The 23,864-nt window shown below is 44.4% G+C and overlaps 1 protein-coding gene and 1 pseudogene across 2 annotated transcripts in view; one reads left to right on the forward strand and one right to left on the reverse strand.

Moving 5' to 3' along the window:
• Nucleotides 1-5,462: 5,462 nt before the first annotated feature.
• The window catches only part of SREBF2 (sterol regulatory element binding transcription factor 2), a 113,912-nt gene continuing 95,510 nt past the window's right edge, over nucleotides 5,463-23,864 (forward strand). For both annotated transcript variants that reach the window (XM_075286329.1, XM_075286330.1), the window contains exons 1-3: nucleotides 5,463-5,777; nucleotides 13,874-14,254; nucleotides 22,568-22,779. In XM_075286329.1, coding sequence (XP_075142430.1) covers nucleotides 5,696-5,777; nucleotides 13,874-14,254; nucleotides 22,568-22,779 — 675 coding nt within the window. In that variant the 5' untranslated portion in view covers nucleotides 5,463-5,695. The remainder of the gene's footprint in view (nucleotides 5,778-13,873; nucleotides 14,255-22,567; nucleotides 22,780-23,864) is intronic.
• LOC142218965 (U2 spliceosomal RNA) lies at nucleotides 10,092-10,190 on the reverse strand (annotated as a pseudogene).

Consider the following 23,864-nt stretch of genomic DNA (forward strand, 5'->3'; position numbering starts at 1 on the left):
CCTGTCAGGATACGGAGTCGCCGCGGTCTCCTTGCTGCGCGGCGTCTCCCTGGGAGACGTGTTAGGAGTTCTATTGGGTGTGCTTAGGTCATTAAGGGTTAATCTTTTCCTTACCTTCAGTCTCCATGTCATTAGCCATCAGGTGTGTTCTCTGCTGCTATTTAAACCCCACCCAGGCATGGATCCTTGCCAGCCATTCACTTTGTGGTTCCTGGTCCCCCTGCTCAGTCTGATTCCCTGTCTGTTAATATTCGGTCTGTTCTCTTGGTTAATCTGCCTGGCTTGTATTTTTGACTACCCCTTGTCTTTTGATTTGGTACCTTTATTATATCTCCTGGCTCGACCTCTTGCTCGTCTGACCTCGCCTTCTCTTCTGTGTCTTGCTGGGACTTGTGGTCCTCCCTGGTTCCATGCTGTTTTAGTCTTTTGTTTTGCATTGCAGTTACACTGTGCTTTCTGTTTAGGTGTGACCCCCATGACTCCAGTCCCTAGGACTTTCAGGGCCTCCTCTCCCCTTATCCTAGCCGCCGGATAGAAGTGTCAGGAGCCTTGGTAGGCGCACTTCAATTAGGAAGTGCATGGGTCTGCCTCATTTCAGATATTACAGCAGAGTTATAGCTGCAGGGTCTGCGACCCCTTTTGTCATTAGTTGCACAGTGTTGCTTTCCCAGCTGTGTCACTTTGCACTGCCTGCCCCTGACTCCAATCCTTACAATAACCCTCAGTGGTTTGTGTACATGCATTTACATATTATCTGATCTGCTCCAGGCACTGCTGACAAACTGACATGGGCAAACACCTTTAATTCAAATTGGCAGTTTGCCAATTTTCAACATGCCTGGAAAAAGAAAATCTAATTTGTCACAAACAACGAGAGCTATAAAGGAAGCCAGAAGTCACAGAGTTCTCCTCAAGCGGAGCTGAGGGGGATCACGGATGCCAACAACACACTCATTATATGGTGTCCCAGCGAACTGCTGAGATGCTGGAACAATCACGGGTACAGCTCAAGGAATGAATTCAGCGGCAGGCCAGCTTCAGAGCTATCAAACCACCGGAGCATGCGAATCATCAATGCCAACAACAAGCTCATTATATGGTGTTCCAGAAAGGTGCCGAGAAGCCAGAACACAGGCACAGTGCAAGAAACAAGTTCAGCGGCAGGCCAGCTTGAGAGCTGCCAAAATGCCGGAGCATGCGGATCATCAACACCAAGAACATGCTCATTATATGGCGTCCCAGTGAGCTGCCGAGATGCCGGAACAATCATAGGCACGGTGTGAGGAACAAGGTCAGCAGCAGGACAGCTTGAGAGCTGCTGAAATGCCATCAACGGCAGCAATTTGCTGAATATAGGCAGATCATCGACGCCAACAACCCGCAGAAGAAGTTAGTCATAAACAACTACCAGCAGAGGTTAATTAGTCATAAACGTGACTATGACCTTATCATATGCTCCTCAGCACGCCACCCCCACAGTATTATATGCTCCTCAGTTTGTCCCCACTACACTGTATTATATGCTCCTCAGTATATCCCCCACGCTGTATTATATGCTCCTCAGTACAAATCCTCCCCAGTATTATATGCTTCTCAGTACACCATTTCCCCCCATCCCCCCCACACACAGTATTATACTTACCCATGAATAGCCGTCCTCTTTCTTATGTCATTGCGCCTGCGTCGGAGCAGAGGTCGCGTGGATTGCGGCCTATACTGACAGCTTTCAGTTGTATGTGTAATGTCCCGGTACTGCTAGTCCAATTCCCTCTAACAGTCCTTGCAGACCGAGATAGTATGGACATTTTCATATAAGGTAAAGCGATTCCTCCCCCTTCATTCTTTCATTTCTATTTTTCCAGAGCATGCGCCATCTTGTGGATGTTTTTGTGAACTACACCTGCCTATACTTTGCCATTGTAATTTGAGTTGTCAGTGTGAGGGTATGTCCATTATAATCAGGTGGCCTCCAGGATCAATCAAGCTCCCTTGATTTGGCCTGGAGGAGGGGTCGAGTTAGAACCCCCTCGAGGGGGGTAGGGAGCTTTGTTTTTTGGGCTTTTGTGTAGTCACAGCTAGCAGACTGAGCACATGGAGAAATGGCCGCCAGCTCCCACAGCCCTGCAAGCAAAGATGTCTCTCCCTCTGTACTCGAGCTCTTTCTCAGAGAGTGTTTTCCTCTGAAGCTCAAATTTTACAAGCACTAAGCTTACGGATCTGTTTTATTCATACATCTGGGATGTCTACACGTATCTCTCTATCCAAGTAAGTCTTTGGGACAAATCTATATTTAAGAAGCCCATAGCTAGTCTGGCAGAAATCGAGAATCTCCCGCTGCTAAGAAAAATTGTATTTTCTCTTCTACATACGTGTACCCAGTTGTTGAGGGCTAACCCCCTGGATACAGGCCATCTTTACAAGTATATACAAGTTTACTACTCAAGCAACTATTAATTAATCTATCCAAAACATTCCTGCTCCATCACCTGCTTAATTGGACACTGCCTACAAAGATTGCTGTATTGTATGTGAAGAATTCCCCCATATGTACATCTGTATTACTTTGTCCTGCTAGTAAAAAGAGCAACGATTACCCCCGAAGCCTGGTTGTCTGTTGTCACTGTCAGATATCAGAGTGGGGGCGGGTAAACAGGGACATCAAAAAGGGAGATTTTGTGCACATTTGGGACCCAGGGACCCCCTGAAAGCCGGCCACATCGGATATATTACCGTGATACCAGCCCTGGCCTTCCTGAGTGTTGCATATGTGCTTTTGTAGAAAACCGAAAACAAAGATGTATAGGATGGCACTGCTGGGATGCAAATAAGAGTCCAAATAGACTGGAGGTAGATTTGAGGATTATAACCTTTTATGTTAGGAGCCGTGGGGGTGCTCGACAACCAGAAAAAGCAATATGAAAATGGAACAATTGTAGAAAAATTGGAAGGGTACTCACCCACATCAAGGCTCATCTTCATAAAAGACTTCTTTTATTAAGGTAGCATGTCTTTAAAAACAATTTGTGCACGGAGGGAAAACAGCATAAGTAGGCAAGTAGGCTACTTGCCTACTTAGGGTGCATTCACACTGAGTAAACGCTAGCTTATTTTGTAGAGTAAAATTACACTTGTAAATTTTGCTATCCCATTGACTTCAATGACATTTTACAGGCGTATTTTTACAGGCGTATTTTTTACAGGCGTATTTTTTACAGGCGTATTTTTACACTTGTAAAAAAATATCATTGAAGTCAATGGGATAGCAAAATTTACAAGTGTAATTTTACTCTACAAAATAAGCTAGCGTTTACTCAGTGTGAATGCACCCTTATGCTGTTTTCCCTCCGTGCACAAATTGTTTTTAAAGACATGCTACCTTAATAAAAGAAGTCTTTTATGAAGATGAGCCTTGATGTGGGTGAGTGCCCTTCCAATTTTTCTACAATTGTTCCATATGTGCTTTTGTACATACAACTGAAAACAGCGATCACTCTCTAAAGGGGAATCCGGTATGAGCGGATCTGAGCGAAGGTGTGTGGGCCACAAGCGGCAGGCCGGAAAAATATCCTTGGTGGGCAGAAGTTTGAGGACCCCTGCTCTAATCCAATATCAGTGTCTGACCTCACAAACTCTCTTCTGGATGAATGGGCCAAAATTCCCACAGACACTCCAAAATCTTGTAGAAAGACTTCACAGATGAAGAGAAGTTGTTTTACCTACAACAAAATCATTTGACTGTTTCTGTGCCCCTGGTCATTTATCCACCCATTTAAAACATATGGTCCTTGGTAAGCTATGTGCAATAGGCGCTTATCCGCCAAATGGGCACTGATTTTCTTCTCCTCAAAAAAAAAAAAAAGGTTACTACCCACCTGATGACTCAGAGCTAATTTACATATTTCAAAAATAATAACACCAAATCGTGAGAACAAAGGGAGAATGATGGATGCAATTTAGGATTTTGAACTTGATGACAGATCCTCTTTAAAGGAGTTGGCCATTTTCAGACCAATATTGACAAACAAATGTACAATAAAAAGATATACCATTTTCCAATATACTTTCTGTATCAATTCCTTACGGTTTTCTAGATCTCTTCTTGCTGTCATTCATTCTGTTCCTTCTAGTGGATAAAACTCTGACCATGGTCATGTGATTTACGGTCCATGGTCATGTGATGAGCACACAGATGCCGCTCGTTACAGTCACAGCACAATAATCACAAAGCTGCCTGGTAATCAGCTGTACACCTGTATGCTCATCACATGACCATGGTCAGAGTTTTATCTTCTAGACTAGAAGTAATGGAATGAATGACAGCAAGCAGAGATCTAGAAAACTGTGAGGAATTGATATAGAATGTATATTGGAAAATTGTATATCTTTTTAATGTACATTTGTTTGTCAATGTTGGTCTGAAAGTGGCCAACCCCTTTAAAGAGGACCTCACCTTTCACCTCCTGGGGCACATGCAGTGTAATACACTGCTAGAAAGCTGAAAGTGTGCTGAATTTTATTGCATCAGCTTTCACGTTCTGTGCCCCCGGTGAAGAGCTATCGGTGCCAGTACTGTAGCATTTCACTGTCAGAAGGGTGTTTCTGACAGTCAGTCAGGAACGCCCTTCCTCACTGTATTGCACTGTACTGTACTTAACGCCCACTCTCACAGTACAGTGCAATAGGTGCTACTGTGAGGAAGGGCATTTCTGAACGACTGTCAGAAACACCCTTCTGACAGTGAAGAGCTCTTCATCGGGGGCACAGAACGGGAAAGCCCGAATTCAGTGCACTGTCGGCTTTCTAGCGGTATATAAAACCGCATGTGCCCCAGGAGGTGAAAGGTCCTCTTTAATGCCTAGGTTCAGAATAGGATGTCATAAAATCTCCTGTAGGTTACAAAATGTCCATATACTGTATATGGGTCCAGTCTGTATATTATCTATTTTGCAGGGCTTTACACATATTGTCAATATGCGTGTACGTACATGCCTCATATTTTACAAAGATGTTTCAGCCTCCATATGAATTTATCTGAAATAAAATGGTGCCATGTTTGATCGTATAAAAACTCAGTATTAATTGTTCTGCCCCAGTGCACATATACGAGACCTTCATGAGCAGCTCTGCACGTTTTAGGATGTGATTGCGGCACTATTTCTAGGCTTCCATCTACTGGAGCGGCACATAACAGGTTAACTATGTGATCACAGCTCACTCTAGTCTAGAGAGAGACGGGAGACACAATTAAGAGCTCTGTGAAGGAGTCAGCCTCATATGCAAATCTACATCCCCTGATCGGTGACGTAGAATCACCCCACAAATGCCAAGCGTTGTCATTGGCTAGTAGGTCCTGGTCTCATTGACAACAAAACAACCAGCACGCGCTATTACAAGAGGAGTGGGCGGGGCCTCCCCACGCAAGGGCGGCCAGTGGCGGCTTTCTTAGAATAGAGGGGAGGGAAAAGAGGCCAAGCCTCGTTCTCGTTACTGTGGACATAGTCCTTGCTCCCTATGTTCACAACGAGGCTAGGCACGCTACTTGCTAACGTCATCTCAATAGGAGGGAGGTAAAGCAGGAACATGGCGTCAGTTTCGTCTATGACAGGTTGTTGAGTTAGGCAGAAAGTGACAGAAGCACCGAGAAGGCGCGACCTCCCCAGTGGGAGTGCAAGTAAATCGACTTACTACCTGCTATATGGAAACTTGCGAAATGAGTATGGAAAACATGGAGACGTTGACGGAACTTGGGGATGAACTCACCCTTGGAGACATTGATGGTGAGACACTAGCTGACGTTTGTAAGGTCGGAGCGGTAACTGGCTCGCTCGTATGTAATGGTGTCCTGTTATGAAAGCTTGGTGGATACGTTTTACTGTACGTTAAAGTACACTTTTTACAATCCTCTTACAATCTAAAAAGTTATTGTGGTGTGTCAGGGGAGTGGACCACGAGCTGGGTGTGACACCAATGTCACTCACTGTAGGCTTGTGGTACCAGGATCTATATGGTGGAGTCATTTGATGACTGATGGTGACCAGTGCTTGAGAGCCTGAACGGTTACGCTAGGTTCACCCTAGCGTTCGGCAGTCCGTTCTCACCTTTCCGTTTTCTGCATGCAGAAGACGGAAAGCTGTCAGACTGGGTCCGGCCGTGAGCGGCGGTGAGCGTTTTATGCTCTCCGCTGCGAAACCGTTTTTTTTTTTTTTTTAATCGGACACAGAGTACTGCATGTCCGACTCTGTGTTCGGTTTGAAAAAAAACAGTTTTGCGACGGAGAGCATAAAACGCTCACTGCCACTCACGGCCGGACATCTTTCAAACACATTCAAAATAAATGGGTGAGAGAGAATCCTGCAGGTTTCCGTCTCGTGCCTCTGTTTTGTGCAGGAAACAGAAATCTGCAGAACGGAGAACGAGCCCTTACACAGCATAGCGACGTCATAGTAGATCACACTGTATAATAATGTCATAGTCCTGCTGCTGAAGTAGAAAACTATTGATTCCCAAGTGCTTTCAGTCTCATATAGTATGAGTATTGGATATAGAATTTGTTGGTGCTTTTCTTCTTTAATGTAATTAATTGTGCAGTCAGGACTTGCATGAAATAAATGTTTGTCATCTGCTATCGTCTTATGACCCCTGTGAATGCATGTTGTTTTATCTTAGTTTTTTTTTACCTCTAGCTTTAGATTTAGTGCAGTTGTGGAGCTTTGACTGCAGTCATAGTAAGTTATTCTCTTAAAGGGATCCTATCTTTCAAACACAATTTTTTCTGAGTAACACATCGGAATAATAGCCTTAAGAAAGGCTATTCTTCTCCTACCTTTCATTGTCTTCTCCGTGCCGCCGTTCCGTAGGAATCCCGGTTTTTGTCGGTATGCAAATGAGTTCTCTTGCAGCACTGGGTGAGGGCCTCAGTGCTCAAACAGCACCAATGCTGCGAGAGAACGCTCTCCAGTGCCGCCTCCATCATCGTCAGCAATAGTCTCTTCTTACGGCGCAGGTTTCAGACTTCTAGGCCTCGGGCAGAGCAGACTGCGCATGCCTATAGGCCACGAGAAAATGGCTGCTTACATACTGTGTAAGTGGCCATTTTCTTGTGTTCTGTAGGCATGCACAGTCTGCTCTGCCCGAGACCCAAGGCCTAGAAGTCTGAAACCTGCACCGGAATAAGACGAGTGAAGAGGACGTTGCTGAAGAAGATGGAGGCGGCGCTGGAGAGAGATTTCTCGCAGCATTGGGGACGCCCCCAGTGCTACAACAGAACTCATTTGCATACCGACAAAAACCAGGATTCCTACGGAACGGCAGCGCGGAGGAGATAACGAAAGGTAGGAGAAGAATAACCTTTCTTAAGGTTAGTCCTACGTGTTACTGAGAAAAAAATGTGTTTGAAAGACAGGATCCCTTTACAGTGGACCTTTCACGACCTTGGGCATGTTGGGGGAATACCCCAGGGTAGATGTTGTCAGTTTCCGAATTTGGGAAAGATGGGTGCGCGCTCGGAGAACACAGACAGACACAGACACCTTCTCAGATGCCGTATTCAAAAGTGTTCCAATGTTTATTACACGTCTCACATATTTATGGTCAGTGGGGGATACATGAAACAAACAGTTGAAACTGGCTTTAAGTCTATGTACACTTTTTGTCTACTGTAGGATTAAGTTTCTTCTTTCAGTAAACAAGATAAGGAAATGCTGAATTGCCTGTCTCGAGGCCTAACATGCTACGTGTAGAACATGTTATAAAATGGAGGATATAGAGCAAAATGGCTTATATAAAAATACATAATTGTATTCAACCCCTCACAGGCACATGCGGTGTAATACACCGCTATAAAGCTGAATTCAGCGCACTATCAGCTTTCCTTTTCTGTGCCCCCACTAAAGAGCTATCAGTGCCATTGCCGTAGCTCTTTAGTGTCAGAAGGGCGTTTCTGACAGTCTGTCAGGAACGCCCCTCCTCACGGTAGCGTCTATTGCGCTGTACTGTGAGAGGGGGCGTTCCTCACCACCTAATGATGACAGTGTGCGGTGAGGAACGCCCCCACTCCTGACGGTACTCGTCCATAGGTACTTGTCACTTTATTTGCATGCTTGGTTGACATTTTCAGTTAACTTTTCATTTTCCTCATAAAATTGTGAGGTAGAAGTGGCTGCGGGTCCACAAACAAAAAAATTGGCAGGAAATGGGGGATGCTCCAGTACTTGGGCATCAGGACACACAAAGTCGTCTGGTAGCTCCTGGGATTCGGGAAGTGGCTCAACAGAGGGAGAGACAGTAAAAGTAGATCCTGGGAGGGGACAAGGGTGGGATGACTCTGCTGGGAAGATTGGGCAGTTTGGGAGAAAGGAGGGGCAGACTCTTGGGTATGAACACGACTTGAGGTAGTGACTGACTGGCTGGTGGAAAAGCAGCTGGAAGCATTATCCGCTAGCCATTGTAACACCTGTTCCTGATGCTCGGGCCTGGTCTGCGTTGTACCCTGCACTCTGCTTATGCTTAACGCAGCTGTCATATCAGGAATTGTGATGAGCGCATGCTAATGTTTCTTTCGGTTTAAAGTTATGTTTCTGTCCATATTAATGTTATTCTTGTTATACTTGTTATTCAAGTATTCTTTGAAAGTATTGAATGTTAAATCATCACCATCCCAGATAAATATAAGATCGTCGATATAACGCTTAAAATATATAATTTGGCTTCGCAATGGATGGTTACTCAGAATAAAAGTCTGTTCAAACACACCCATGAACAAATTTGCATATGTGGGCATGCAATTTAATGGGAATAGAGCTGACTGGGAGTTCTGCTAAAGGTCAGATTGATTTTTTTGGATCCAGCCTTGACATCCAAGGGTGATCGGGTCATCACAAGTACCCATTTTAAAAACGTTGACTGTAACAGTTTTTTGGATTATAGAAGTCTCCACCATACCCAGTGGAAAATTAACGTTCCATACAGCCAATTCAGACGAATTAGGAAGAACTGTACTGAAGACCAAGACTATAATAGACAAATGGGAAGAACATGCAAATCTGACTTCCATAATGTAATTAGGAAGACAGAACCTCAGTCATGCAATCCAATAGAGGGCGCTCCCTTTAACATCATGCCGACCTTCTCAGAGGCCTTTGTTTGCAATGATGTTGGGATTGTACCAGGTAGTCTCTCAGCCAAGGACAGCTTTTTTTTTTTTTTTTAATTTCTCTCAAAGGCCTCTAAACTGTGCCATCTTCACACCAAGTGCATGAAAAAAAGTGGGAGTGCCACTAAAAAAAAACGTGCCCAGGATGCTTGTCTGCATAGGTACTCTATCCCAAAAGGGAAGACTAACTCACCGCCATTGGGCCAAAAGGCTCCAAGTGGCGTAGAGTAATTAGAGGCTGCCGAGAAAGGAAGTCCAGAACATTCCTTTCCCCTTGGGCTACCACCTCCTAGGTTACTCAGAAACGACCAGTCGTCCACTTTCTCCCTGGGCTGCCACCACCTGGGATACTCCTGGACTCAGATCCAGCGCGCACCCCAGCCGAAGCCGAGGTAGGTCACAAAGGACAGGAGGGAGGCCCATTACAGACCTCACCTCCAACAGACCGTCGGGAGCGTCCCAAAAGGGTACAGCATCCCATCGTCGCACACAAAAAGAGTGACAGAGTGAACAAAAACAGTGAAAAAAGACTAACAAGTGATAGAGTGCCATTCAAGGCCTGATCTACCACCGGTTCTATAAAAAAATTTCCCCGCCAGGCAAAAGGGAGTCGTGCTCCAAAGGTGAAAATAGTGCCACGCAATGTGCCAAAGTCAGTGAGGTTCCCACCCCCAGTGACTTAAGGCACCCCGGGGGCCACTCAAACCCCCAGGGCACGACACTAGAGGCCTTCGAGCACATCCTCGACGCCCAGCCAAGATACCTAGGAGGCTGCCAATCTCCTGGTGGTTACGTTGCCAGCATCCATAGTCTTCACCGGTCCCCTGCAATGGCGGACACCAAACACCACTGGCGGAACCGACTACTAGCTACTTCTCCCAGCAACATGTCCTAAGTGGTTCTCCATTCCTACTTCCACAGCGTTCTGTGTACTCCTGCCATTGGGTCCCGATCCTAGCCCTCCGGCAGTTTTGATTACTGACTGCTTCCGTAAGAACAGATACTACACTTGATCTTAGCCAAAAGGCCGAGAAGCGAGAAGAATCTAATAGAGGGCGCTCCCTATGGAGTGACAATTTCCCCCCAAACCTGTCTAAGCCTCTCACCTCTGCCAGGTGAATCCTCTCTGCGCCAAGCTGACGAGATGCAATAACATTGAAACAGCTGTCCTTGGCTGAAAGAGTACCTGGTAAAATCCCAACATCATTGCAAACAAAGGCCTCTGAGAAGGTCAGCATGATGTTAAAGGGAGCGCCCTCTATTGGATTGCTTGACTAAGGCTCTGTCTTCCTAATTACATCATGGAAGTCAGATTTGCATATTCTTCCCATGTTCCTTTGCACAGTGGAGCGCTCATGGCTTAATAAGACTCCACACACCTAAATGGTGGCCTCTCCCTATGGAGTGACAATATCCCCCCAACCCTATAATAGACAAAGTAAGTTGTTGGCCGAGAGATTTCGTATGAAACATTACCCCAAAGGTCTAGTTAAATCTGCATGCAGTAGAGCAGGCTGACTGACTCAGAGTGAATCTTTTATACCTAGTCAAAAAGAAAATAATGACTCTTACCAGTTTAACTTTATAACGGCGTTTAGTTCATCTCATAAGACAATCAGAAACATCCTTACAAAACATTGGTCGGTCGTCCAGAACGACCCAGTGTTAAGTAAAATTGTGCCACCCAAACTTAAGCTTACCTTTTAGAAGGGCCCAAACTCTTAAAAATATATTAGCCCCTAGCAGGCTATGGCCAATCAAAGAAAATACTGGAAAAAGGTTAATTAAACCTATTGTAGGGAGCTATAAATGCGGTCACCAAAAGTGCAAGTGTTGCAAATCAATTAAAAATCGTACCACTTCTTTCACTAGCAATGTTATGGATGAACAATTTCAAATTAAACATCATATGAATTGCTCTTCTATTTATCCTACTAATATTATTGTGTGTTTGGATGTTTGTGAGTTTGGATGTTTGTTCCTCAATCACGCTAATTTTCCACAAACATAGTTTTCCCTGGGGATTGAAACATAGGCTACTTTTGGTGCCACTAAACAACATGGCTTCCTAGCAGGAGACTCACAAAAGCAGGACTCCTAGCCCCAGCTATAGACTCACACACACTGCCTCGCATTTCCTGCCACAACCTGCCTGCACACTCCTTACTGTAGCCCTCACTCTACTCACTCACATTTACATATAGCTTTCCACTACACACGGAGGCCCGTTGCTCCTGCCTGCAATCAAAATGGACTGGGATTGCAGGCATTAACACTTGACCACCCTCCCCCTCAAACACCCCTTCCCCTTGCCTTCAACGTTGCAGACCGGCTCCTGCCTGCTGACCTCGCAGGAGCCGACCTGTTCCATACTCAATGCTCCCACGCCTGTGTTTACAATACTACTATCGCAGCTGGGCTATGGACAGTGCAGATAGTAAGGCACACAAACTCTCATAGACGGCAATACACTTGGATTGCTGTCTATGGAGGCTTGCAATCAAATGACTGCAGGTTCACACCCCTCAGTGGAACGAAGAAAAAAGTTTAAAAAAACCCCAGTTAAAGCAAAAAATCAACAACACATATAAAACTCCAAACTACTGTGATGCATATACATATTAGTTACCATTCCGCCCAAAAAATGCCCCGTCTACTAATAAAATATTTGCCCTACTCCCTCAACGTCAAACTCACACGTAACAAATCACCATTTTCGTTCACACTTTGGACTATCATTTCAATAAAAGCTCATCTAACCAATACACATTCCCCAGAATGCTATATCTACCGTTAATCTGGCCCTGCCATATTGTGGTTGCAAAAAAACCCCTTAGCCTTCACTCGGCGTAAACGCGCGTGTATTTTGCCAAAATACACGTATCAAAATAAGACTCCCATTCACTTCAATGATATTTTTTGCATGCCTGTAAAATGTCATTGAAGTCAATAGGAGTCTTATTTTTACACGTGTATTTTACACAAATACACACGCGTTCACTCCGTGTCAAAGCTCCCGTACACTCAGTTCACACCACCGTCTGCTCTCCTGCTCTCCGTTCATGCGGTTCCATCTTCTGTTGTCACACAGTTCGCCCCTAAGCGCGGCTGACGCTGGGTTCACACTACCGTTCGCCACTCCATATTAGGTTTCCATCTTCCTGTCAGACTGGGTCCGGCCATGAACGGCGGTGAGTGTTTTATGCTCTCCGCCGCAAAACCGTTTTTTTTTTTTTTTAAATCAGACACCGAGTACTGCATGTCCGACTCTGCATCAGATTTAAAAAAAAAAAAAAGGTTTTGCAGCGGAGAGCATAAAAAACCAGCTGAAAGTAAAAAATTAAACCTCCTCTGAAAATAACAACAAATTGTCTGTATTACTACATATACAATATAACATATCACATTTGCTATCCCACCAAACTTTTTAAAGCACTTTTACAGTTTCACACATCTGTGTCCACCAAATTCTCAAATCACCGCAGACGAAGTCGTGGGTAAAAGCTAGTGTCATATATCTGTTAGAATGTACCTGTGGGCTACAGTATATCGGGCGTACTATAATGACGTTACGCGAACGCACTAATAAACAACGCTCTAATGTTAATAATGGTTTTGCAAAACATAGTGTGTCATTCCATGGGGCACAACACCACATGTGTAATTTTAAAGATTTTTCAGTAACTCCGATCAATCATATACCTGAGAACCAACCGAATCGTTTTGAGAGTCTGAGCAAAAAGGAGATATACTGGATATACAAAATTAACACCTTAACCCCTCTGGGACTTAACAAAACCTTAGACCCTGATACCTGTCATACAGTTGGTCCTCCCTAGTGATGTGTTTTAGTGCAAGTAGATTGACTGTAGCTCTAGAGAACACTAATGAAAAATTATTTATTTCCACGGTAGGCAATTGTTAATCTCCGTACAGTGTTTGTGACCTAGCTATTACCACTTTGTTTTTCTGATATGGTTTTTTGGTACTTTTTTTTTTTTTTTGCATGGATATCAGAGTTCATATTCAAAAGTGCTGAATATCAAACACTGCTGCAATGCTCTTGTGTAGCTCAATACAGCTATTTAACTGCCCCCTTCATAGTCAAGGAAAAGTTACAATGAGCAACATTCACATCTGATTCATCATGAGTTTTATCTACCCAGTTTTTAGGGATTCTTAGATTTAAGAGGACCTTTCATGTCCTCTGGCACATGCGGTTTTATATGTGGCTAGAAAGCTGTTCAGTGCACTGTCATCTCTCCCGTTATGTGCCCTGGGGGAAATAGATATCGGTGCAGTTACCGATAGCTCTTCATTGTCAGAAAGGTGTTTCTGACAGTCTAGTTGGGCTGTGAGGAACACCCCTCCTGACAGTACTGTCAGTAGTCCTGTATTGTCTGAGAGGGCGCTCTTTACTGCCCAGCCATGACGCTATGCTGTGAGGAATGTGCACCCCCCAGTACTAGTCTATGGACGAGTATAGTCAGGAGAGGGTTTGGGGCACATAACAGAAAAGCTGACAGTGCGCTGAATTCACTGCACTGTTAGCTTTATAGCGATGTATAAAACTGCATGTGCCCGAGGACTTGAAAGGTCCTCTTTAAACACTAAGTTTTAGCTGGTCACCTCTTTGTTCCTTTCACATGATTCCATAACAAGTAACCATTCTAACCTATCTGTAATAATTTCTGTGTATAATTCCTTTTCTCTTCCTTACAGAAATGCTCCAGTTTGTCAGTAATCAGGTTGGAGAATTTCCTGACCTTTTTGAAGATCAGTTATGCTCCAGCTACCAAGGAAACACTGGGATGGACACCGGTTTGTGCAAGACGTATAGCCAGGTCCAGCCTCTGCATTACCAGACCCCAACTCCACAGCCTCAAACGCCTCAGGCAGTAGTGTCTGTTAAAAGTTCAGTCCAGAACACTCCTCAGCGCACCACGCCGGTTCTTCAGCCTCGCCCTGTGATACAGTCTCCTCCACAGCATCAGCTGCAGCAGCAGACAGTAATGCTGACCCCAACATTTAGTACAGCACCCCAGACTCGAATTATACAGCAGCCACTCATCTACCAAAATGCAGCCACTACAAGTTTTCAAGGTGAGATTTGTATGTATTTAATTTTATAACACAACAATCCTCACATGGTACACAGGTAAAAGCTACATTATTGTAACTCCGATTATACATTCATCAGTATACAGTTAGAGTATATGGCTAATTTTCAGATACAAACAAGGTAAATAATAACTTTTCTTCACTAGTTCTGAACCCAATAGTACTGCATGTGTTTTACATGTTGAAGACCAAGCGATTTATTTTTTTTCCTCTTTAATCTCTTAACGACGAAGGACGTAATAGTACACAATAGTCCTGGTCTCCAGGGTCTTACTATAATGCCCGTGGCTTGCCACTGGCTCATTTTCTGAGTGGGCGGCATCAGAAACGGGTGTTAGCTGTAAATGAGAGCTAACACCCTACTCCATAAACCCCGGACTGAGCCAACAGTGCGATGCTGCTGCAAAAAAGGCTAATAATATTCGGGAAGGATTAACACAAGCATTGAATCTAGATCAAGAGAGGTCATTATTCCGCTGTACTCTTCCCTGGTCAGACCACACCTGGAATACTGTGTACAGTTCTGGGCTCCTCAATTCAAGAAAGACATCAATATATTGGAGCAAGTCCAGAGAAGAGCAACCAAAATGGTGGAAGGTCTGCAAACCATGTCCTATGAGGAGCGGTTAAAAGAACTGGTATTGTTTAGTTTGCAGAAGAGAAGGCTGAGGGGAGATTTAATAGCAGTCTACAAATATCTGAAAGGTAGTCACAGTGCAGAGGGATCTACCCTATTCTCTTTAGCACAAGAAAGTACAAGAAGCAATGGGATGAAACTAAAGGGAAAGAGATACAGATTAGACATTAGGAAAAACTTTCTGACAGTGAGGGTAGTGAGAGAGTGGAATAGGCTGCTACGGGAGGTGGTGGGCGCTCCATCAATGGAAATCTTCAAGCGGAATCTGGATAAACATATAGCTGGAATGATTTAGGAAAAGCTGCACTCGCAGGGGGTTGGACCCGATGGCCCTTGAGGTCCCTTCCAACTCTACCATAAGAATAACCGCTTGGATGCCGCAATCAAACATAACCATGGTGTGCAAGGGGTTCAACAATCTAATGACCCCCATTGACTGCTTATGCAGCGAGATCGGGGGGTGGCTTTTTATATTTTCTGCAGCCTGTGGTTCTGGTCAGTGACTGTGGACTGGTTGATCCTGCCGCGATGGGGGCAAGTCAGCCTATTCATCTGCATATAGTCCTATTTGGTATAATCAAAGGTAAATAACCAAAAATGCACATCAATATTATCTCAAAATATAATTTTTATTACATGACTTATTGATAAGAGAGAAAACAAGACAAAAAAAACATACAATAAAATTATTTAAAAACATAAAAACGACTGGTAGAGTGGTCACAGTCTAGCATCAGAAAAATATAAACATAAATCCATGATAAACACTATAGATGTGCTGTAACATGCAATTCATGGTCATTATATACTCTCCATGATCAAACGATACAATGATCCTGTATGGTATATAATAAATCTATGCAGCCAGTAAATAGGCAGGCTAAATACAATACTATATAGAAATGTAATTGCGACCACCAAAAGGCAGTGACTATTAAATAAAAGGAATCATTACCATGTCTACGTCACAACAGTGTCACAACACATGTATGAAAACTCATAAAAGGCCTGATAAATTCATACCTGTGATATTAGTAAGTCATGGAACAATACACAACGACACAAATTATATCAAACCTAATACTAACAAAGATGCTCACCACTCAGAGCCCCGACACGTGTTTTGCACACCCTGCTTCCTCAGGGGCTACAGAGTGGAAGCCGGAGGGGGAGCTTTTATAGGATACAAGATATGATCAATGGTGCCATTGATATGAATCGCTACGCTCTCTCGCGTCATGATGCAAGCTGTGTATGTGATGTTTACCCAATAAGAAACAAGTACGTGTCACCAAGATGAGAAATTCTTGAAGGGTGTGTTTTCTAAAATTTGGGTCCCTTTTGAGCAATTTCCATTGCACTAGTACTTTAGGATAGGCATATCCAAAGTCTGTACTGCAGACCAAATGCCAAATTTTAAGGGGCCCTATCACTGTTTTTCTAATAGGTAGTGTAGGTCCCATAACACTTCGCTCCTGTTGGTGACCTTCATCCCCCAGGGGATCCCATGAGCCGTACATTGTCATCGTAGCCTCATGTGCAGTGCGTAGGTCATATTGAAGGTTTGAGAGGGAGGAGGAGGAGGGTGGGAGTGGTTAATGAATGCAGCCGGGCTCTCCCTGATTCTGCCAATCCAGTTGTTAACACCAGATTGGCAGAACCAGGGGGAAGTGGCGCTGCCGACCTGGTTCTTTTACTCGTAAAGCTTGTACTCCACAAGCAAAGTCCCAATAATCACCTTTCTGTCCTGGCACTTCCCGCTTCTTCTTGCTCTGTGTACACTTGATGTCACAACAGTGTGCCCGGAGTAGGTAGATAGAATGGAATCGGGGAACAGACAGGTATGTACTGACCGAATACGGCTAAGGGGGGACCAGTGAAGGGGCCACTGTCTGGCCCATACAGTGGTCCCTTCACTATTCTCCTTCATACATTGGCCTCTTCACTGGTCCCCCATACTATATGCATGGGTTCCAGTGATGGAGCCATTATATTGTGTGGAGAAACTGCAATTTGCAATAAAAAAAAATAAAATAAAATAAAAATTAAAATAGTTCATGTGCTTTTAATGTTGGGGCGTTTTTTTCATGTTCTCATAGATGTTCAGTATTATAAACCGGTAGAAAGCCGTCAATGTGCTGTCAGCTTTCTAGCGTTAAGTAATACCGCACATCTATGAGGATGTAAAATGTTCTCATGATTGGTTAAGTTTTAGGCCCACATAGTGAGACGTAGCCAAAAAGAACTGCGGAAAGAAAATAAAGTGGCAAAACCGTGTCACGGTTTCTGTTTTTCCTGTAGAGCAATATGGTACACTCAGTGGCCAAAAGTCATGAAAAGGTACCGGACGCGCTGTTAATAGCCTTGATAACTGCAGCAAGATGTGGAGGCATGGACTCCACGAGGTGTTGGAAGAGTTCTGGAGGGATGTTGATCCATGTAGTCTGCACTGCAATTGGTCCTTTGCCATTGGCGCTGGGTCCATGGAGTGGACACTGGTTTCCACAGCATCCCATAAATGCTCAATGGGGTTGTCGGGCGAGCGGGCAGACCAATCGACGGTTATGAGGTCACTGGTGTGTTCATTAAGCCAGTCCCGTGCCACCAGCTAGCCATGACATGTTGAATTGTCCTGTTGGTACACCGCATCCCCATCATGGAACTCCAACACCAGAAAGGGATGCAGATGGTCTGCCATAAGTTGCACGTATCGAGCACAGGTCATTGGTCCCTGCACCCTTACAATGGGGCCAATTGCGATCACGTGAACACGGCCCAGACCATGATGCAGCCACTTCCCGCCTGGACATGTCACTGTTGGCATGCAGGATCCAAGGCTTCATGGGGCATACGCTACACTCTCATACCCCCATTCACTTTGTACAACTGAAACAGTATTTCATGAGACCATGCCACATGCCGCCACCCTTCCATGGTCCAGTGACTATGGTTGCGGGCCCATGCCAGTCTTCGAGCTCTCTGTTGCAGCGTCTGCTACGGGATGTGGGTTGGGCGTCAACTGTTGAAGCCTATGCGGTGCAGTTCTTGGCGTACTGGTGTCCTGGTGGAAATGGGGTCCTGGCACCCCACATTAAAATTGGCGGCGATTTGACCCACAGTAGACTGCCGAGAGCCCCGTTTGACTCTGCGGAGGTGACACGTTGTCCGTTCATCGAACACTCGTGGTCAACTGTTACGCCGGTTTATGCGGCTGTCAACGTTGTCTCTGCAGTATTGCAGGTCCACCCGAGACACTGTTGACCTCACAAGCCCAGATTCCCAGGGAATCTCCAAAATGTTATGCCCCTTGCATCTTGCACCGATTATCATCCCACCTTCAAAGTCACTTAACTCATTTAAGTCACTGCTCGGATATCCTGGTGACACTAGCGCCATAAGCCGCATCACGTTACACTGTTTGAGCGTCAAATACGACACAACCATCTCTGGGACACGCCTTCCCGTGACTTTTGGTCACTGAGTTTATTTCATTGTTTCCGTGGGTATAATTGTCTTGCTGTGAATTACAAAAATGCAACTGTTTTTGAAATTTCAGCATGTCCACTGCGGATATTTTTCTGAATTGTGTGGATGGGATTAGCCAGAATTCCATCCACTTTGCAGGTACTGTAAAACTCTGTGGCGTTTACACTATGTGGATCCCCTGCCGTGTCAGGCTGAATGGTCAGTTCCCACACATTTTCATGTCACCAAATCTGGCCATCCTTATAAAAAGATTTGGACATGCAAATGTGAAATGGCACCTGAAAACTATTCTAGCAAAATCTGCCCTTCAAAAGCCCAATAGCATTTCTGAGCCTCACCATGTACCCAGACCACAGATTACAACGACACAATGGGCATTTCTGTGTTCAGCAGAAATTGTGTAAAGAACTGTGGTGTGGGTGTTCCCCCCCCCCCCCCCCCCCCTTCTTCAACCCTTGTAAAAATTATAAATATGGTGCTAAATGGCCGGCTTATTGGGAAAAATAAAGAGTAACTTTCCATTTTTACGTCCCGATGATAATAGAATCTGTGAAACAGCTGTAGTGCCAAAATGCTCTCTATACCCCTTGTGAAAATGGAAACTGGGGAAAAAGTGATGTTTTGGTAATTTTTATTTACACACTCCAATGTTGATAAAATCTGTGAAATAGTTTTGGGGTCAAAATGCTCACTCTTGATGAATTTTTTGAGGGGGGTATTTTCCAAAATGGGGCCACTTTTGAGGGTTTTTCATTGTATTGGTACTCTAGGGGCTCTGCAAATGAGACATGGCACCTGAAAAAACAATTCCATCAAAATCTGCTTTTCAAACACCCAGTGTCACTCCTTCCCTTCCATGCACTGCCCTGTGCCCAAACATCAGTTTACACCCACATGTGGGATATATGTGTGTGTTTAGGAGAAATTTCATAACAAACTGTGAGATGCATTTTCTTTTTTTTAACCAATTGTGAATATGGTAATAGGGCTAAATGAATGTATTGGTGAAAGAAAATGAAATGTCTAAATTTCACCTTTTATATTGTTTTAATTCCCGTGAAATGCTTAAAGGGGCTCTATCACTGGATTTTTGCTATTTTAGATAAAGCCTTTAAAAAGGCTATTGAAGTCCTGCTAATCGTTTGTTAAAAGACCCCCGTTTTAATGAATTACCTTTTTACGTATATGTAAATGAGCCCTCCGTGCACCATGGGCGTTCCCGTGCACCCCTCACATCATACTCTGTTCATGCCCTCCCCTCTTGGTTCTTGTATGTAAGTCCGTCCTCCTGCTTTGGATTCACTGCCTCCAGCTGTCTTTTCTCTGCTAGTGGCACAGGACCTGCGATGATGTCACTACTGCTCTGTGATTGGCTTGTCCCTGTGATGACGTCACTACAAGGTCCTTCGTCGTCTTCTAAGTAGTGCTCTATGCAGAGCGGGGGCTGCAGCTCCCTTTTTCTATCATAGTATAGATCAACTGTACACATTGAGATGTATGATAGACACAGGGAGCTGCAGCCCCTGCTCTGCATAGATCACTAGAAAAACGGCCAATAGTAAAAATATGGCTGGCACTTCAGAGAACCCTTGACTGTAATCAGGAGCTAATGCATAAAAAAACAATATAAATGTGAAATCTCCATAATCGTACTGACCCACAGAATAAAGATAACATATTACTTCTTCTGTACACTGCATGGAAAAAAAGTTAAAGGGATTCTACCATTAAAACACTTTTTTTTTTTTTTTTCTGGTTGACATGTAGGAATAGCCTTAAGAAAGGCTATAGTTCTCCCACCTTTAGATGTCTTCTCCGTGCCGCCGTTCCGTAGAAATCCCGGTTTTCGTCGGTATGCAAATTAGTTCTTTTGCAACACTGGGGGCGGCCCCAGCGCTCAAACGGCACTGTGGGCAACCCCAATGCTTCGAGAGAACGCTACTGCGACGCCTCCATCTTCGTCAGGAACGTCCTCTTTACACGTCTTCTTCCGGCGCAGGTTGTGAAACTTGTAGGCCTCGGGCAGAGTCGATTGTGCATGCTCACGGCCACAAGAAAAATGGCCACTTATACAAGCGACCGTTTTTCTTGTGGCCGCAAGCAAGCGCAGTCTGCTCTGCCCGAGGCCTACAAGTCGGAATAGCCTTAAAGGCTATTCTTCTCCTACCTTTAGATGTCTTCTCCGGGCCGCCGTTCGGTAGAAATCCCGATTTTTGTCTGTATGCAAATGAGTTCTCTTGCAGCACTGGGGGTGTCTCCAATGCTGCGAGAGAACTCTCCAGCACAGCCTCCATCTTCTTCTGGAACGGCCTCTCTTTGCGTCTTCTTTCGGCACTAGTATACATCTTCTGGCGGCTGTAACAGCCAATTGGCACCCGGTCTGCGTGTTGGACATCAGATAATCTAAGGCCTAGTTCACGTCTGCGTCTGTAATCCGTTTGGGGGACTCCTGAACGGACTACTGAACGCATTAGCAAACGGTGTGCAGTGAAAGTACACAGACCCCATAGCCTAAAATGGGGTACATATGTTTTACGCACGGACTCCACATGGAACATCCAGACAGTAAAGTAGTTCATGATCTACTTTCCTGTCCGCATGACTCGTGTGGAGACCGTACGGAAAGCACACAGGCCCCCATTATAGTCTATGGGGTTTGTGTACTTTTCACTGCACACCGCTTGCCAATTCATTCAGTAGTCCGTTCGAGGACTCCCCCAAACGAATTACCGACGCAGATGTGAACCAGGCCTTATACTGATGACGTATCCTGTAGATAGGTAATTAGTATCAATTATACTCAGGTCCTGGACCACCCCTCTTAAAGATGTTTTCTCTGAATAGGTCAGAAAGGAGCCACGATGCTACACAAAATATAAATTACATATAAAATTCATATACATTACACAGAGTAGAGCAATGGCAGTGTGATGAAAGGAGCCTATTTGTGTATGTATTTGTATATGTGTATATAAAGGGGATTGTGAAATTCTCCTTCCTGCCTGTTTAAGACCAGATGTCCTGTCTTTTTTTTTTTTTTTTTTTTTTTTTTTTTTTTTAAATTGTTTTACATACTCTTGTGAATCAGGAAGGGGAACTGTCGAGAGATCTTGGGGTTAAAGGGGTTGTCCCATTCCAAGGATCCTATCTATACTGCTAGTTTATGTGGCTTTAAGACTTTTCCTAAATGCATTGCTTTATCAAAACTGCTTTGTTTGGCCGCTATCTTAATTTATTCACTTCATTGTTTACACTCCGTTTCTATGGCGCTTGGGATTATCTGCTCATTTGTCAAGTGATGTAGCTGCCTGCTCTCAGGGGGAGAGGGAGGGGCTGGGAGCAGCTCTGAGCTGTTTGAGAAGCTCCGCTACGTAAATGACACAGATAGGGGAGGTGAGAGCTCCGGGATTTCTGAGCTCTTTTCAGTCGGTTTAATTGAATTTGGCTGATAAGGGCTGAGATAGGGAGTCCGTTACCTCTGTATGTAATGCAAGCTGACTCAAATCCAGCTCTGCTACATCAGCTTCACACTGTGGTAATTCATTTACAACCAATCCTGTGCAAGTGAAACCCCGCCCACCTATGTGCCGAGAGAAGCAGGAAGTGAAGAGCGCACAACAGCCTGCAGGTTAGTGAACAAGTGTCATGGGAATTCCCCATTAACTTTAGAGGCCAGCAGAGAGACGGCTCTACAAGGCAAATATAGAACATTCATCTTTTCCATATGAAGGTGATTTCCCATCTTAGGGAGTAGGAAACACAACATATTTCTCATCTGTGGAAGTATTCTAAATAAGCTGGATTTGTCTCACTCCATCAGAATAGATCCTTCAAGCTTCCTGGGGAAAAAAAAAAGTCTTAAGTATTATTCATTCTCCCATATATCTTTTCGCTTGTGTATCATTTTTCTTTCTTTTCTTTACCATCCTTTGGGTATTAAATTGTAAAATTTTAAGATTACTTGTTTGCTCTATGAAACCATTACCTTTTTATGCGTGTTTGTGTCTGCGCTCACTTTGCAGCTGGGGCATTTGGGCTCCCAGCATTCAGACACTTATCCCTTGTCTTCTGGAATGTCCATTTTGGCCCAGCCTCTTTAAAGAGTTAAGAGACTACATTAATGTTTCATTTGTGTTGTAATTTGGATTTCCATCTCCTGTTCTTGCTCTTAGTGCTGCAGCCCCAAGTTCCAAGTTTGATGGCAACACAACAGATGCAACCAGTGACCATCCAGCAACAGGTACAAACTGTCCAAGCCCAGAGGGTGCTCACCCAAACTGCCAATGGAACCATACAAACCCTTAGTCCTGCCACCCAGGGTACAATTCAGACACTGACTCCAGCTACTGTTCAGGCTGTTACACCACAAGGGCAGCAAGTTCCAGTAAGTGTTTCAATTTTTAACTGTAGATGTAAGCAATAAGACCTTATTCAAAGTTTTTTTTTGTTTTGTTTTTGTTTTCCCTCTTTGCAATATGTGCTTGTAAAAGTTAGTTCTGTGAGAAACTTAAAAGAAAAATGCATTCTCACTCTAGGTTCACACCTGTAAATTTTACATCCAGTTATGAAAACCTCTGAATAGGGTTGTATAATTATTCACAAATTATCTGAAATGAGAAGAACGATCAAGTAATCCGCTTGTGGACCTGAAAAACAGAAACCCAATCTGCTTAAAAAGTGTTTTTTTTCCGTGGAAATCTGCAGACCCCATAGACTAAATCTAGCTTCCTCCTGAAAAATAAGAAAAATTTCAAATGGAATGGAGATGGAATCCCTGAATTAAAATCAATTGCAGATGTGAACTTAGCCTTGGTGAAAAACGGTGACTTAAGATTGTACCTCTCTGACTACTTTTTCTTTAACTAAATCAAATCAAATCAAAAGATGCTTTATTGGCACGTCCGAATAGGTATTTGGCATTGCCAAAGCTAGTAAAGTGGGTGGGGGGGGAGTTGGGTTGGGGGGGGGGGGGGGTATGGGGGGGGGGGTTCGGTTATAACAGTCCATGGAGTCTCATCTTCCTCTTCGTTGGTGACTGCTATATGGGGAGGTGGGGGTGGGGGTGGGTGGGGCGGGTGTATTGGGATAAATATAACAGTCCATGGAGTCTCGTCTTCCTCTGGTTTGGTGACAGCTGGACACGTATTGGGCAGCGATCTCCACAGTGGCCTCTTCTTCTCCCAGTAGGATGTAGAGTTTCCTCTTCTCGTCTGCAGATATGAAGTCTGGGATGTGGGCAGAGAGTCTTTGGTAGTAGACGGCCCTCATATCTGAGTATTTGGTGCAGTGTAGCAGGAAGTGGGTCTCGTCTTCTAGGACCCCCTGGTCACAGTGCTGGCACAGTCTCTTCTCCCGTGGCTTGTACGTCTGTTTGTATCGCCCCGTCTCTATCTCTAGGTTGTGTGCGCTCAGTCTGTATCGGCTCAGGGTCTGTCTGTGCTTGGGGTGGCGTATTCTCTCCAGGTAGGT

The sequence above is a fragment of the Leptodactylus fuscus genome, chromosome 9 (assembly GCF_031893055.1).
Source record: "Leptodactylus fuscus isolate aLepFus1 chromosome 9, aLepFus1.hap2, whole genome shotgun sequence".
NCBI classification, from domain to species: domain Eukaryota; kingdom Metazoa; phylum Chordata; class Amphibia; order Anura; family Leptodactylidae; genus Leptodactylus; species Leptodactylus fuscus.